The sequence below is a fragment of the Carassius carassius genome, unplaced genomic scaffold (assembly GCF_963082965.1).
Source record: "Carassius carassius unplaced genomic scaffold, fCarCar2.1 SCAFFOLD_92, whole genome shotgun sequence".
Classification (NCBI taxonomy): domain Eukaryota; kingdom Metazoa; phylum Chordata; class Actinopteri; order Cypriniformes; family Cyprinidae; genus Carassius; species Carassius carassius.
The window spans coordinates 151,635-170,000 of NW_026775071.1; the positions used below are offsets into that span (position 1 = coordinate 151,635).

General features: G+C 41.1%; 1 protein-coding gene across 1 annotated transcript in view; it reads left to right on the forward strand.

Annotated features, from left to right (window-relative positions):
- Positions 1-1,133: 1,133 nt before the first annotated feature.
- LOC132134591 (sodium/hydrogen exchanger 9B2) overlaps positions 1,134-18,366 on the forward strand; it is a gene marked incomplete at its 3' end in the record, with an annotated part of 20,971 nt that continues 3,738 nt past the window's right edge. Inside the window, exons 1-4 of the mRNA XM_059547125.1 lie at positions 1,134-1,245; positions 10,474-10,563; positions 11,222-11,392; positions 11,474-11,616. Of these exons, the coding sequence (XP_059403108.1) occupies positions 1,137-1,245; positions 10,474-10,563; positions 11,222-11,392; positions 11,474-11,616 (513 nt within the window). The remainder of the gene's footprint in view (positions 1,246-10,473; positions 10,564-11,221; positions 11,393-11,473; positions 11,617-18,366) is intronic.

Genomic DNA, 18,366 nt, shown 5'->3' on the forward strand with positions numbered 1-18,366 from the left:
TCTCACAGAGCTTTCAGCAGGTGAGATTGACGTTCATTTTCTTTTTGTTTTCTTTGTGTTGTCCTGAGCAGTATATTGCTGTTATTGTTGATGTGTTCCTTTTTACCATATTTTGGGGACAGATTTGCCTTCAGAAGTGAGCTAAACCTGACAAAACCACCCAAAAACTTATTTTTAGGGTAAGGTTGTGTGCATTGCTATGACATGAAGGGTTAAATGTCACTATATTGTTATCTAAAGTTATGGTGTTTACTTGCAGTGTATCAGTTTAAGAGCCTAAAGTGAACCGCACCATTAACCTTTAGTCTGGTTCTCTGAACGTTTTAAACAAATGTTCTTACAACAGGGAATGCTCAAAGTTATTTGGTCTTTAATAATGTTTTCAAACATTAACACAGAAACATTATTTATATGTCATTAATTTTTCTGAAGCCTTTTAATGACATCTGATGGTTCTTGAACGGTTCTAGTTTCAGAATGTTCAGAGACCGTTCAGAGATGACGTTTACATAACTTTAGAAACATTAGCCAAACGTTCTTAGAACATGTTTTTGTTAGGGTTAGTTTAGTTCATGTTAGCAGTACTAGTTAGTACAGTTTTCCAGTGAAGTGAATGAAGTCACCAGTGAGTTTGTGATCCTGATGAACAGCTGCAGATTTACCAGATGAATGAATGAATGTGGGATTGTGAACAATTCTTTTGGGATTAAGAATCAGGTTAGTGTTAGTAAACTTTAGTCTCAGGTTCAGAGTTCAGCTCAAACCCTGATCAAACTCACCTGTCTGTAATGTTCTAGTCCTTCTGCTTAATTAGGTCATTCACGTGGGTTTGATCCAAGTTTGAGCTGAAATCTACAGAGCAGCATTTGAGGAACCCCACTTTAGATAGTTCCATTACCTAATAATTAATACGTTTAGATAATAATATGCAGGATTACGCAATAATGAAGTTCAGTTTCATTAGATTTTATGATTTTTTCATTCATGAACGTTACATTTTTGTAATTTACTTTCATTATCTTCTAAAACAAAGTGTTAAAAGATATTCAAAACCTTGAATCTTTTTTATCAACAAGATAGATAACATTGAGAATTATGATGTTATGAAGTATAACTAAAGGAATCGGCATGCTTTAATGATTAAACTCTGTGTGTGTGTGTGTAGGTTCACGTGGGTCGAAGTTCACTTAGAGACATCTAAAGAAATGGGTGAGGAAAGACTTACAGCAGAACAAACAGAAACATGTGAGTAACCAACAAAACACACACAACACACAGACAAAACACAGACACAAACACACATCACAACAACACACAGACAACACACACACACACACACACACACACATCACAACAACACACAGAACCAGTGTTGGGGAAGCTACTCTGAAACTGTAGCTTGACCAGCTACAAGCTACTCGTAAATTAAAGCAGTTACATTCAAGCTACTATTCTGAAAAAGTAGCTAGTTACATTGAAACTACTTTTAATTTATTTATTTATTATTATTATTTTACAATTAACATAACAAATTGTTACAGAATTATTTATATAGCGCTTTATACAGAACAGATTGTGTCAAAGCAACTGAACAACATTAATTAAGAAAACACTCAATAATGTAAAATGACAGTTAAAGGCAGTTTATCACTGAATTTAGTGATGTCATCTATGTTTAAATAGTGTCTGTGAAATCAAGTCAACAATATCATCTGAGACAAGGTCTTTACAGGGGATCTGTATCTGGGGCTCTAGTTGTCCTGGTCTCCGCTCTCTTTCAGGGATGCAGAGGTCCTTTCTAGGTGCTGATCCAGCATCTGGTCTGGATACGTACTGGATCCGGGTGACTGCAGTGACCCTCTGATCTGGATACAGACTGGATCTGGTGGCCACGGTGACCTCGGAACAAGAGAGAAACAGACAAATATTAGCGTAGATGCCATTCTTCTAATGATGTAGCAAGTACATCGGGTGTTATGGGAAGTGTTTCCGGTTCCGATTTACCTAATTAATGCCTAAATAAGTAAAATATTTGGGGTTTAAAACAACATAGTGTAATGCAATAATGATTTCAAAGAGTAGGGTGAATTCAGTAGTAAAAATAGAATTCAAAAACAGGATACTGTAGTATTAAGTACAGTTATATTATCTTAAAATGACTGTCTGTCACAAACGAGACTCCTACTGTGCCTCTGTTCCCCACAAGAGGGAGCTCTCTCCCGAGTTTTAAACTTCAATCCGGACCACACACACACACACACACATGCTCACACACCTGGCCCTGATTGCTCCTGCACCTGACTCACTTTAGTGGACTATTTAAACAGCTTTCAGACCCTCCCTCATTGCAAAGTCTTGTATTGCCCCGGTGTATATTTCTGAGCGTTTCTTTCTGTGTCTTGGACTGTTTCTCTCCTCCCAATTGCCTGCCGCCTTCCCTGAACTCTTGCTATTGTTTCAATGACGACTGATTGTTTGCTGCCTGCCCCTACTCTTTGCAAGTCCCTGGATTACGATTTGGCTTCTCTTCTCTGTTGTGTTTGCTGGTGTTTGAACTTGCCTGTTCATCACGATTTCAATAAAGCTGCAGATGGATCCTCTCTCTCTTGATGCCTCGTTACTGAAGACTTCGCCATTACATGATCTAGCAGCTCTGGCTCAACTTACCACAAAAGTATCAGCTCAGGCGAATCCACTCGCTGCTCATCAACTCGTTGGCTCGACTAACGACACTATCGGAGGAGCTTGTTAATGTGCTTCGGGGTATTCGCCTTTCATCTCCGGATTCAGCGCTTTGTCAGACGAGCATAGACACTTCATCCCTTTCCATTCACTCGATGAATCCTCGCCTGGCTCTTCCAGCCAAATTCAACGGAAACCCCATGAAGTATAAGGGATTTCTGTTGCAATGTTCCTTGTTCATCAACCAAAGTCTTGCAATGTATACCACTGATATCAGTAAGATTCAATTTGTATGTGCACTACTAACTGGTAAGACTTAAGAGTGGGTCACGCCAGTATGGAGACAGGATGGATCAGCTGTCCCCTAATTTAGCACATTTCTCCGACACTTCAGAGAAATATTTGAACATCCTGAGGGAGGTAAAGATGTGGATGAATAATTGCTCGCCTAATGTCAGGGCAGAAATAACGTAGCTGAGTATGCCTTATTTCGCACCTTCGCTGCTCAGACTGATTGGGTGGAAAGCACACTGAAACTGCTGTTCCACAAGGGACTCAATCTAGAACTACAATCTGACCTGGTGTGCAGGGATGAGCGGAGAATGATCCAATTCATAGAACTGACTATTCAAATTTACCATTTGATTAATTCTCGTTGCCCTACCAGAACAATTCCAACTGGTAATCCTACAAGTACACCGTGTGTTATGGGAAGTGTTCCCGGTTCTGGTTTTCCTAATTCATGCAGCCTAAAAATCTTTTAATGGATTTGAATATTAGAAATGTGTTAGTGTGTTATGTGTAAACCAGGTTAAAGAGATGGGTCTTTAATCTAGATTTAAACTGAGAGAGTGTGTCTTTCTAATGTTACCTCGGCTTGCCATAGCTGCTCCATTTTTCGGGCTGCTCTCTTTAGGGTGCGAGTATGCTCATTATACCATGGTGTCATACTGTTTTCCTTAACCTTCCTTAAGCGTAAAGGAGCAACTGTATTTAAAATGCTAAAAAAGAGAGAGTCCATAGTTTCTGTAACATCATCAAGTTGTTCTGAGTTTTTGGATATGCTAAGGAATTGAGAAAAATCAGGAAGATTACTTGCAAAGCAGTCCTTTGTGGTAGAAGTGATGGTTCTTCCATACTCGTAACAAGCAGTAGAATATGTAAAATACAGTGCAATCAGTTCGGACATTGCACAGTGCTCATTCAATAAATGCAAAGCTAAACAGATGAGTTTTGAGTATAGACTTAAATGTGACTAATGTTTTAGCACATCTGATCTCTTCTGGAAGCTGATTCCAGCTGATTCCCCTTGTTCTGTGGGAACCCTTGGTATTTCTAACTGATTCGATCCTAATGATCTGAGTGGTCTGCATGGTGAACATCTGCAATATTATTTGGTCCTAGGTCATTGAGTGATTTATAAACAATTAAAAGTACTTTAAAATCAATCATAAATGTAACTGGAAGCCAGTGTAAGGACCTGAGGACTGGTGTGATATGCTCAGATTTTCTGGTTCTAGTCAGAATCCTGTATTATGCCCCACCTCTAGGGGAATATAAAACACTAAAGATGCGTAATAAATAATTGTCTGGGTTGTGGAATTGGAATCCCAGCATGCCTCCCTTCGGTCGATAATCAAAAAGAAACAAATGCACAATATTAAAGCAAAAAGTAATACATTTATTAAAGAGTAACAAATGAAATAAAGAGCAACTTTTCAGGGTGTTCAACAGGCCAAAATAACAAACAAAACGAATTTAAAAAGAAAAAGAAACCTAATAACCTAATCAAATAACAAAAGAAAATCTTACCTCCCAAACAGAGACCAAACAATTTCAAAATAAACATGGCAGGACACCCCTACGCTCCACACTGTTAAGATGGTTTAAACATAGGAAGACAGTTCAAAGGTTATCACAAGCTGCATGTTCACTTGCACTTATTAAAGTCTCTAAGAAGTAATTTGATCATCAGTCGGAGGAGGTATTCCGGAGCCCTCAACCCATGTGCGACCGAACCAAGAATGAGCTCCTCGATGAGTGCCAGCAGCGTCCTCATAACCAACACGCCCTGACTGGGCAACCAATGGCTGCTTACCACCCATGATTAGATAACATGTTTGAAATTAGAGAGAACGAAAAAAGAGAGGGAACGAAGGAACACAGAACAATAGAAAAACAAGCACAGGTCTTAACACCCTCACACACAAAGAATCTACATACGGTAAAGTACTGTAGATTTACTCAGAATTAAACAACCGTGATAGTGCATCAGCCAACACGTTATTCTTGCCTTTCTTAAAACAATTTCCAGGTTAAAATCCTGGACAAAAAGAGACCAGCGCATAATTCTTTGATTTGAATTTTTCATCCAAGACAAAAGAACTAACGGGTTGTGGTCTTTATATACATCCACCGGAAGAGAACTAGAGCCAATGTACACCTCAAAGTGTTGTAAAGCCATTACGAAAGCCATTTGGGGTGGTGTTGGCGCAGTGGATAAGACACATGCCTTTGGTATGAGAGACCTGGGTTTGAATCCACTGTGAGACACCAATGTGTCCCTGAGCAAGACACTTATCCCCTAGTTACTCCAGAGGCGTGCGACCTCTGACATGTATAGCAATTGTAAGTGGCTTTGGATAAAAGTGTCATGTAAATGTAAGAAGGCTAAAGCCTCCTTCTCAATGGTGCTGTAATTTAACTGATGTTTCAGGAATTTGAAAAGTACCCAACAGGATGCTCAATCCCATTTTCATCATCCTGCAGAAGGAGAGCACCACCACCAGTAGCACTTGCATAAACATCCAACTGAAATGCACATGAATAATTTGGAGCCGTTAAGACAGGACCACTACTCAAAAGGGTTTTAACAGAATTGAATGCATTCTGGCATTCATCAGTCCACTCAAAAATTTGTGATACTCTAGGCAGATTTGTTAGAGGGAACACAACATCTGACAATTTTTTACAAAATCACTGATAATAGCCAGACATTCCTAGGAATCTCCTGAGATCATGTTTTGTACGGGGCACTGCAAATTCTGGAATAGCTTGCACTTTCAAAGCAACAGGTCAAACCTGCCCTTGCCCCACCTGTTTCCCTAGGTAGGTAATTGTCGCTTTGCCAAACTCACACTTAGACAAATTAAGAGTGAGAGATACATCCAGTAACCGATTAAAAACATTGCTTAATGTTGTCAAGTGCAACAAACACAGATATTTTGGCCACACGCTCTGTCAAGGGAACTTGCCAGTACCCCTTTAGCATGCTGAGTTTCATGATGAAGTGCGCAGAGCCTATGTTATCGATACAAACCTCCATAAGTGGTAGGGGAAACGAATCTGGTTTTGTCACGGCATTTACTCTTCTATAATCCGTGGATTCACTTTATAAGCACATTGCTTAATCAGTGAATGATCACCTACATCAATATCATGCTTCAGTACTTGAGTGCGGGTAGGAACATCTGAAAACCACCCCAAGGATGAATTAATCAACTTTACTATATCTGTGCGCTGAGAGTTAGATAAATGCGCCAGATGACAATTTAAATTCTCCAAAATCATGGAATTATTCAATCTGCCACCTAACATCAGGGTAGATTCAGTCCATCTTCATCAACATCACTGTCAGAAGCAATCACGATCGAAACTAGTAACATCCTGGCAGCAGCGTTCTGGACGAGCTGCAGCTGTCTAATGGTCTTTTTGGGAAGGCCGGTGAGGAACCCATTACAATAGTCCACCCTGCTGGTGATGAAGGCATGAACTAGTTTCTCCAAGTCTTGGCTGGAAACAAAACATCTAATTCTTGCAATGTTTTTTAAATGATAGTATGCTGATTTAGTTACTGCTTTGACATGACTACTGAAACTAAGGTCTGTCTCCAGAATCACACCAAGATTCCTGACTTGATTTTTAGTTGTTTGACCCCTAGAGTTAAGGTATGCATTCACCTTGAACACTTCATCTTTGTTTCCAAATGCAATGACTTCAGTTCTTTCCTTGTTTAACTGAAGAAAGTTCTGGCACATCCAACTATTAATTTCATCAATGCATTGGCAGAGGGAGTCAATTGGGCTGTAGTCATTTGGAGATAAGGCTAGGTAAATCTGGGTGTCATCAGCATAGCTGTGATAGGCAATTTGGTTCTTTCTCATTATTTGACTTAGTGGGAGCATATACAGGCTAAACAAGAGCGGTGCTAGGATCGAGCCTTGTGGGACTCCGCATGTCATGGACGTCCACTTAGACTTATGCTCTCCTAGACTCACATAATAACCTCTCCCTTCTAAGTATGACCTGAACCATTTGAGTTCCATCCCAGAAAGCCCGACCCAGTTTCCCAGTCTCTCTAGTAGTATGTTATGATCGACAGTGTCAAACGCAGCACTGAGATCTAGCAATACCAGCACTGATATTTTGCCAGAGTCACAATTTAAAAGAATATAATTTATTATCTTAATGAGTGCTTTCTCTGTGCTGTGATGCGGTCGAAAACCAGATTGAAAATTGTCCAGGTATCCATTTGAGTTTAAGTATTTGTTCAGCTGATTAAAAACGACCTTTTCTATAATTTTGCCTATAAAAGGACGATTAGATATTGGTCTATAATTGCTCAAAATGGTGTTATCAAGATTGCTCTTTTTCAGGAGGGGCTTAACAACTGCAGTTTTTAGGGAGTTTGGAAACGTCCCAGAAAGAAGTGAGGCATTCGCCACTTCTAAAAGATCTGCTTCTAAGCAGTTAAGCACACTTTTGAAAAAAGATGTGGGAAGTGTGTCAAGATAGCAGGTTGACGATTTTAGGTGCTGCACTATGTCTTCCAAAATTTTGGTAAAAATTTCTTCAAAATTAGACATAGTATCTTTTTGATATTGTGGCCGAATCTGTCTGACCTCTGAATTTCTTGAGGATGTGCTAATCGCCTTCCTGATATTGATGATCTTCTCAGAAAAGAAGGATGCAAACTGTCTGAGAGCATTTCACTGGGAATCTGACTTGGGGGGTTTGTCAGTCTCTCAACAGTGGCAAAAAGAGTACGAGTGTTATTTAAGTTACTGTTTATAAGGTTTGAGAAGAAATTCTGTCTAGCTGTGACTAGTTTCACATTAAAAGCATGAAGGCTGTCTTTATAGATGCTATAGTGAATTTCAAGTTTCGTCTTCTGCCACATCCGCTCGGCATTTCTGCATTGTCTTTCATAGTCTGAACTGCTGTTGATCTTCTCCAAACTGATTTCTGTCTGCTAATTTTCTTACTGATTATTATTGGAGCAATATCATCAATAACATTCTTAACATTAACATTCTTCGGCTTGATAATGTTTCTGTTGGGCTGTGTCTCTGGTGTTTCTGGTGTGATATGTTGTCCTGGCTTCCCTGGCTGTTTCCCAGAAAGTCATCCCTGGGTGCTGAATCTTGTAGCTGTTTTGCTACATCACAGTCAGTCTGTGAGGAGCTCTGTGGGCAGGGCTCAGCCGGGATAGTGTCCATGAGCAGTGCTTGTTTTGGCTGCGTGGTGTTATCAGTGTCCTTGTGAGATATGTCAACCACATGATGACTCGGACCCGGTGTGTGTGTGCTGAATGGATTGACACACTCTGCTGAAGGATGACGGAGGGAAAAGTAGATATTGTCCTTAAACACTCTAGCACCAAGTTTGTTTGGGTGGAGGCCATCCGGTTTAAACAATTTTCTATGGCCCCAGAAAAGATTGAAGTTGTCGATGAAATTCACTCCTTTTATATTACAAGATCTTTGTAGCCATGTGTTCAGCCCAAGCAACCGTGCAAACATATTTGTTCCCCTTGCTGGGAGTGGTCCACTGATGAACGACTGAACTTTGAGTCTTCGAAGTGTTTGAAAGAGTTCACTGAAGTCCTTCTTAAGGAGTTCTGACTGCTCTTTCCGAATATCATTCTTCCCCACATGGATGATGATTCGATTTGCAGTCTTGTGCTTCATCAGAATGTTCTGAAGTTCCTTGATCACATCAGAGACCGTAGCTTGAGGAAGGCAGCATGTTGTTGTAGTCCTGCTACGGATGTTTCTGATAACAGAGTCACCCACTATCAGAGTCCTTGGCTCGGCTGCGCTCTGAGCTGAAAGCCGCTGTCTGCTCGTCCTTGAGCGCCTGTTAGTAGCGATGTTAGCTGCTGGCTGATCAGATCCATGTTTAAATACATTTGGGGATTCCTCACCCACATTCATTAATGCTTCAAATCTGTTCTCAAGATGTATAGGGGGAGGTTGAATGCCAGTATTCACAAGCCTTGTCATAGTCGAATCTGGGGTAGAGGAAGCTACGGCAGCAATACGAGAAACTCGTGACCATCTGATATATCGTGTTCCTTTGGGTCTCGCTCCCTGTTTGTGCCATCGATTAGTGTGTCGATCAGTTTCGGCTTGTTCCTCTACACTTGGTATAAACTGTTGAGATTCAGAAGATTCATGGGACTCACCGGCTGTATGCTGAGAAGGTCCATGACGACGGTCTGCTAAGTGTTCCGTCTGTTTTGGAAATCCAGCAAGTAACTTTGTTTCAAGAATCACAATCCTTTGTAAAAGTTTGCAGCAGTTCATGCAACAAGTAGATCCAACAGGAGGCATTTTCTCTCTCTTGTGTTTGAATGTAGGCAGTTGTCTTTCTGTCTCCAGAATGTAAACTGCTGGCAGGAGGCAAAGTCTTCTTTTTGTAGTATTATTCCAGTCCCAACGAGTCTTTAGTTTTAGTGTTTGTGCCAAAAATCTGTTGTTTGAGCACTGTGCTGATCTGCTGAAGTAAAAATCTTAGAAAAATCAGAGAGAAGTATAGAGATAAGAAGCAAAGCGCAGAGCAGTAAGCTAGAACATCCGAGCGGTTGTGAAGCCGGAAGCGGAAAAAGAGATAAACTGTACATGTGGCAAGCACTGCAAACAACAATAGCAGGAGAAGCCATTACTCACAATGCTTGATGAAAGATTCTGACTTACCATTTTAGTTTGATGAACTCATGAAAAATGGCATGAGAGAGAAGAGAAAAGAGGCAAAAAAAAGAAAAAAATAAACCGGTAATAGATATCAATAGAAACTCGGATGCAAACATGAATGTCAAGCTAACCGGCTAATGAATGCTCAAGCGCTGTAGGCGCACTGCACTGGCGATTTAATCAAACGGTCAGATTAGTCAAATTAGTTTAATAGATAATATCAGATAAATGGTGGGAATTTAGTTTATATGACATCACTTTAGACAACAGAGAGTGATAGTAAGATAGAGATTCAACAGAAAAGCAGAGCTACAATCACAAACCACTCTGCAGCACGCAGACAGGAACCGGAAGTGTCTAAGGACTTCTCCATGGTGCTGGAGGCCTTGTCTCAACAGTATCTTGATATCTCCCATAAGCTTCTGTCCCTGAAGACAGCTCTGCTCCTGGCCTCGCAGCAATCACACATGTCAGTCATTTACATGCACTCTCTGATTATCCTTCATGCACTTATTTCTCTCTCAGTGGAGAGAGTTTCTCTCAGGCCTAACCTGCCCTTTATGCCAAAATGCTTACCAGTATTCACTTGTGAGGTGCTTGAGCTGTCTGCTTTTCACTCTCCTCCATTCTCCTCTGGGCAGGGGCTTTATGCGCTCGGTTAAGGGGCGACCCCTTACCTGCCATTGGGCACACGCTCCTGTCTGTCAAGCCGGACTTGGTGCAACGGATGCTTTCTTTACGGATGCCTTTCTCACAAGTGGATCTTACCACTTTCAGAGAACCAGGGTGGTGAAAAGTAACCTATTGTTTCTCTCAGGTCAGAAAACAGCGTCCAAACCATCGGAATACTGTGGTAAACTGCTCCGCTACAAACCACATGGCTTTTCTGCTTCCGTCATTACTAAAGGTATGTGTCGGTTATTTTTCTCTTCAAAAATGTTTGAACTTGTATAGCTCTTTTCACAGTACAAGTGTTTCCAAGCAGCTTTAGAGAAATTTGTGATTTTAATGTTCATACTATCTTAATATCTTTATGACTTATATTAGCATTTATCAGATTATAGCTGGATGATACATTTTGCAACAATATGAAGAAGCATTTGAGATATATAGCATATAGTTTATATCACATTACGTGAGTATACTTTTTGCATGTGGTTGAATTTGGACATACTTATTGTTGTATAATTAGTTACTAGCCTATAGTGATGTACATTACTGACATGTTTAAATGTTGGGTATAAATAAAAGGGATAAAATATTGATCATATCATTAACTAAGCAGCTAAACTGCAAGTAGTCATAGAATAATACATACTGCATCATATCTTTAGTCCTCTAGCGTGCCATGGCAAGAAATGAAATACACTTGATGTTGGATAATGGAGAACCCTAATGGAGAAACCAGGCGACATCAGACAGCCAGTTCTCCTCTAACGCTACAGTCCATATACAGTAAAATGACCGTGATTAAGTAGATATTGTCTGTTGAAACGGTCTCTACAGATTTAGGAGTGAAGTATAAAAGCTCTCTGGAGATGAATGTGGTGTTGAGTGTGTTTCAGCTCTGCTGGGGCTGCTGGTGTTCGGGGTGGTCTGGGCCGTGACGGGACCTGCGTGTCTTCCGGGACAGAACCTCTTCGGCCTGGTGATTCTGTTCCTGTCGGCCGTGTGTGGAGGAAAACTCATCAGTGTCTTCAGATTACCCAGAAGCCCTCCAGTACCAGCTCTACTGGGTAAACAAGTAGTGCTAGTTAAAACTACTAACCCTTTATCTGTGAACTTGATGTCATATATTGTGTGTGTGTGTGTTTCAGGGATGCTGCTGGCCGGTGTGGTGTTGCGTAATGTGCCGTACGTCACAGACGCGGTGTATATTGATCAGAACTGGTCTGCAGCTTTAAGGAACGTGTCTCTTGCCGTGATCCTCACCAGAGCTGGTCTGGGACTCAACGCTGCTGTATGTATGTCAAGTCAAGTCAAGTCACTTTTATTTATATAGCGCTTTTAATTGAGAGCACAGGTCGTAATTTAGATATATTTTTGAGATGGAAAAATGCAGTTTTACAAATGCTAGAAACGTGGCTTTCTAAGGAAAGATTGCGATCAAATAGCACACCTAGGTTCCTAACTGATGACGAAGAATTGACAGAGCAACCATCAAGTCTTAGACAGTGTTCCAGGTTATTACAAGCAGAGTTTTTAGGTCCTATAATTAACACCTCTGTTTTTTTCAGAATTTAGCAGTAAGAAATTACTCGTCATCCAGTTTTTTATGTCGACTATGCAATCCATTAGTTTTTCAAATTGGTGTGTTTCACCGGGCTGCGAAGAAATATAGAGCTGAGTATCATCAGCATAACAGTGAAAGCTAACACCATGTTTCCTGATGATATATGTGTGTGTGTGTGTGTGTGTGTTTCTGGCTCTGTAGTGATTTAAGTGTACAGGTCTCTCTATGCTTGTGAGATCCACAATGTTTTCACTATTCAATAATGTCCTTACTATAGTGAAACCAGGGGTGTTTCCTTCAAGGAGACAAGGAGGTCCATTACTGGACCGTTGCTGACCCCCTGAAGTTTACTTACCGAGCAAACAGGTCTGTGGATGATGTAGTCAGCATGAGTCTGCACTTCATCCTGCAACATCTGCAGACAAGGACTTATAGACTCATATAGACTCCATTGTGAAGCAGATCCCAGCAGAGGCTGTGCTTCCTTCACCAGCTGAAGCAGTTCTACTCAGCCGTCTTTGAATCCTTCCTCTGCACTTCTAGATCTGTCTGGTTCAGCTCAGACACCAAATCAGACCTTAGAAGACTATACAGAATAAAGTCTGCCCTGCTGAGCGAATCACTGGCACAACTCTCCCCACTCTCCAAGAACTGTACTCATCCAGACTGAGGATAAAGGTCCTGATATACTTCAAACGAAGTTCATTTTCTTTCTTCGCTTGGAGGCAAAAAGAAGTTTGAAAAGGGTGAGCGACGGTGCAGTGTTTCTGAACACGCTCATTAATATATCCCCTTAACACAATAACAATCTAGGTGTGAGACGGGCACCAGTGGTCAGAATATTACAGACAAATAAATAATGATTAGCAGCGGTTCAGAGTCAAGCATCATGTTTGCAATACAAAAGAACCATCCCATAATCAGTCTTTTATGGGAAGTGTGAATGATGTGCATGATGTGGAAAAAATACTAGTCAGTTCGTTACTTTGTTTTATTAGTGTTCATTTATTTTATTAAACTGGGTAAATTATTACACCTTTTTATGTGTTAAGTGGTGTCATGATTTACTTTTGATTAAAACAAGGGTTTATTATTGTATATTCGTTTGGCATTTCATTTATTATACCCTTTAGATTCTCTTATTGAAAGAACAGCAGCAGTGTGGTGTTTGGTGCTTGCTACTTTATATCTTTACTCTGCTTTCTCTGAATCTTTAGTCTCTCTGCGAGTGATCGTACTGTGATTGTGCAGCTATTCCACACTCCAGTGTGTTCAGGAGATGTGGTTCTCCACCGAGAAATCAACCTCAACCTTTATCAAACAGGTTTTTATGGAAAATTCAGTTAATAAAAGACCCACATTTCTAACTTTTATTCATAGGGATAACTTGGATAATCTGACATGGTTAAGTGTAAGATTTTTGCCCATGTTTTGGAAATTGAGTTTTAAAAATAAAAACCCTTTTACCCCTAGATGGCTGCCGAGGTTTATATAGAACTGTTCATTTATGTTCATTTTTGTTCTCTTACAGTTAGTTACTGGTGTAGATTACATTACTATGATTATATGAAAAATAGATGATAAGCTCTAAAAACTACAACTTTTCTCTTTGTAACATCTTATTCAGGTTTGATTTTATAATCATACAGTAACATTTACATTTATTCATTTAGCTGACACTTTTATCGCTGACAGTTAAGTGTCTTGCTCAGGGACACATTGGTGTCTCACAGTGGATTCGAACCCGGGTCTCTCACACCACAGGCATGTGTCTTATCCACTGCGCCAACACCACCCCATGACTGAAAAGGGTTGTTTTTCAGTACTAAAACTGCTAAACTTTGACAAAAAGTCATTTTTATTGATATAATTGTGTTTCAGAATATGTAGATAAGAATCCAAAAAAACTAAACCTTGAGAAAAGATCTCGTAGTAAAACAGCAGATATCAGACAGTGGAGCTCTGCTGCCATCTAGTGGTGAAGGGATCTTCCTTTTATATTTACTACATTTTCCAAAATTGGGCAAAAATCTTACACTTAACCATGTCAATTTGTCCAAGTTATCCCTATGAATAAAAGTTAGAAATGTGGGTCTTTTATTAAGTGAATTTTACATAAAAACCTGTTTTTGTATAAAAACCTATTTGAAAATGTATTTATTTATATAAATTAAAAAATATACCATAAATCCTTCAACAACTTGACAGATGTGGGGAGTAAAGGATCTCTGTCCTCAGCGCTGTCATGAGAAGCTTCAGACTTTATTTACATTCCTTTCCAAAGAAATTGTCATTGTGTAAATATAATGAACTGAAATCAATGTGTTTGTTATTAAACTTAAAATACTTAACGATGCACGTGCATGCCGGAGCACAATAATACAGAAATCAGTTTTTTAATTTTACATTTTTCGTTTACCTTGAATGTTATGTCTTTTAAGAAGATGAAATATATGAGATCATAATAATGTGTCCCTTCCATTTACAGAAACACAGCTGACAGTAACCTGTTGCTGAATGTGTTCCCAGCTTCTGTTTCTGTTGATCTGTAGTTTGTGATTTTATCCTGTCCTGCTGCTTTATTATTATGTTAAACGTGCTGTTTATAACATTTATATGTTTGGCACACAATGTAGAGAATACAACTATATATTTAATGATATTTGTTATTGAAGAATGAGATGAACTCACTGTTATATTTACCAGTCTGTTACTGGCGCCGGTACAGGATGGCTGCCTCCGTGACGTGCTCTGCATATGTTTTTGTCTTTTTGTTAGTTTGTCCTGTCTTTAGTTATATTCCTGCAATCAGTTTCACCAGGGATGAACTGCTGAACATTCGGCAGAACACACCACATGATATTTTCCCGGATTTCTATTATACAGACGTTTTACTGAACATTGTTATCGGAGGAGCAGCGGCGCTGATCAAGCGCTTCAGGACGCGCAGACGGGGAAAGCGAGCGGGAGCGCTCGTCAGACTCAGGAAGCGCGGATTTCGAACGCCGTTGCCTAGCATCCATCTCGCAAATCTCCGCTCTCTACTCAACAAAACGGACGAACTCCTTCTGCTCTCTCGGACAAATAAGGATTTCTCTCACTCTGCTGCTCTGTGTTTCACGGAAACCTGGCTGAATGACGCCATACCGGACAGCGCGCTCCATCTGCCGGGCTTTCAGCTGTTTAGAGCGGATCGCGACGCAGAATCAACGGGGAAATCGCGCGGCGGCGGGACATGCTTTTACATCAATGAACGGTGGTGTACAGATGTAACTGTGTTAAAGAAGATGTGCTGTCCTGATCTAGAAACGCAGTTTATCAACTGCAAGCCGTTCTATTCGCCGCGGGAGTTTCACTCGCTCATTCTGGTTAGTGTTTACATCCCTCCTCAAGCGCACGTGAGCTCAGCTTTACAGAAACTCGCTGAGCAGATCACAGACACAGAACAACAACACCCGGACTCTGCTTTAATCATTCTTGGGGACTTTAATAAAAGCCAATCTCTCCCGTGAACTGCCAAAATACAGACAGCATGTTAGCTGTCCCACCAGAGACAGTAATATACTGGATCACTGTTACACAACAATAAAGGATGCATTTCACTCTGTTCCACGAGCAGCTTTGGGACGTTCTGATCACCTTCTGGTTCATCTTATACCAACCTACAGGCAGAAACTAAAATCAGCTAAACCTGTATTAAGGACTGTAAAAAGATGGACTAATGAAGCAGAGCAGGATTTACAATCTTGTTTTGACCTCACTGATTGGAGTGTTTTTGAAGCTGCTTCCACCGATCTGGATGAACTCACAGAGACCGTAACATCATATATCAGTTTCTGTGAGGATATGTGTATTCCTACCAAGACTCAACTAAATTACAACAATGACAAACCGTGGTTCACTGCAAAACTCAGACAGCTCCGTCAGGCCAAAGATGATGCTTACAGGAAGGGGGACAATGTCTTGTATAAACAGGCTAAATACACACTGGAAAAGGAGATCAGAGTGGCAAAGAGGAATTATTCTGACAAAATAAGGACTCAGTTCACTTCGAACGACTCAGCATCAGTGTGGAAAAGCCTAAAGAAGATCACCAATTACAAGACACCACCCCCCAGCACTGTGGAAAATCAATGACTGGCAGACGATCTGAACGAGTTTTACTGCAGGTTTGAAAGAACACCCATCACCTGCCCTGAACACCTCCCCACACAACCATTCACACCTCCTGCATCCCCCCTCTCCCCCACACCTGCAATACAGATCAGCGAGGATGCGGTGCGCCAGGTCTTCAGGAAGCAGAAAAGGAAAAAAGCACCAGGCCCAGATCATGTTACACCAGCCTGTCTGAAATCCTGTGCTGACCAGCTGGCCCCCATCTTCACAAAGATCTTCAACAGATCGCTGGAGCTGTGCGAAGTCCCTTCATGCTTCAAACGCTCCACCATCATCCCCATCCCAAAGAAATCCAAAATTACAGGACTAAATGACTACAGGCCTGTGGCTCTAACGTCTGTAGTCATGAAGTAATTTGAAAAACTGGTGCTGGCCCACCTGAAGGACATCACTGGACCCTTGCTGGATCCTCTTCAGTTTGCCTACAGAGCAAACAGGTCTGTGGACGATGCAGTAAACATTGGACTGCATTATGTTCTGCAACACCTAAAGTGACGTGACATTCAGCCAAGTATGGTGACCCATACTCAGAATTTGTGCTCTGCGTTTAACCCATCCGAAATGCACACACACAGAGCAGTGAACACACACACACACACACACACACACACACACACTGTGAGCACACACCCGGAGCAGTGTTCATCATTTATGCTGCGGCACCCAGGGAGCAGTTGGGGGTTCGATGCCTTGCTGAAGGGCACCTAAGTCGTGGTATTGAGGGTGGAGAGAGAACTGTACATGCACTCCCCCCACCCACAATTCCTGCCGGCCCGAGACTCGAACTCACAACCTTTCAATTGGGAGTCCGACTCTCTAACCATTAGGCCACAACTTCCCATTCCTAGACAGACCGGGGACCTATGTGAGGATCCTGTTTGTGGACTTCATCTACAGCGATATCGTTGACTTGATTGCAAATAAATGCACAGACACTATTTAACTGAACAGAGATGACATCACTGAATCCAATGATGAACTGCCTTTAACTATCATTTTTGCATTATTGACACTGTTTTCCTAATGAATGTTGTTCAGTTGCTTTGACGCAATGTATTTTGTTTAAAGCGCTATATAAATAAAGGTGACATTGACATTGACATTCAGCTCGGCTTTTAACACGATCATGCCAAACCTCCTCCTGCCCAAACTAACTCAGCTCTCCGTGCCCACCTCCATCTGTCAGTGGATCAACAGCTTCCTGACAGACAGGCAGCAGCTAGTGAGGCTGGGAAAATACACATCCAGCACCCGTACAATCAGCACCGGAGCTCCCCAGGGCTGTGTTCTCTCCCCACTGCTCTTCTCCCTGTACACTACATTTACATTTACATTTAATCATTTAGCAGACACTTTTATCCAAAGCGACTTACAAATGAGAACAATAGAAGCAGTCAGGTCAACAAGAGAACAACAACAGTATACCAGTGCCATGACAAGTCTCAGTTAGTCTAGTATAGAACGCATAGGTAGGTTTTTTTTTTATTTTTTATTTTTTATAAAAATACAAGAAAAGGAAAAGTGTTAGTTGGTTAAGTGCAGGCGAAAAAGATTTCAGGAGGTTAAAGAGCTGGCTGTCTGGTGCACTCTCAACAACCTGGAGCTTAACATGCTCAAAACAGTGGAGATGATCATGGACTTCAGGAGAAACCCCCCTGCACTCCCCCCACTCACCATCATGAACAGCACTGTGACTGCAGTGGAGTCATTCAGGTTCCTGGGCACCACTATCTCTCAGGACCTGAAGTGGGACATTCACATTGACTCCATTGTGAAAAAGGCCCAGCAGAGGTTGTACTTCCTTCCCCAGCTGAGGAAGTTTAACCTGCCACAGGATCTGCTGAAACAGTTCTACTCCACCATCATCGAATCCATCCTCTGCACTTGAGTAACTGTCTGGTTCAGCTCAGCTTCTAAATCTGACCTCAGAAGACTACAGAGGGTAGTGCGGACTGCTGAGCGAATCATCGGTTCAACTCTCCCATCTATTCAAGAACTGTACTTATCCAGAGTGAGCAAAAGGGCTGTTAAAATCACTCTGGACCCCTCACATCCAGCACACTCCCTCTTTGAACTGTTGCCATCTGGTCGACGCTACAGAGCACTGAGCACCAGAACGACCAGACACAGGAACAGTTTCTTCCCTCAGGCAATCCTTCTTATGAACAGCTGATACACACTGAACACACTACACTTTATATTTATATACACATACACTTAATTTATCTAACACACATACTTAGTATACACTTAAATTTTGCACATAATATACATGTACATACATAACTGCATTTTTGGAAT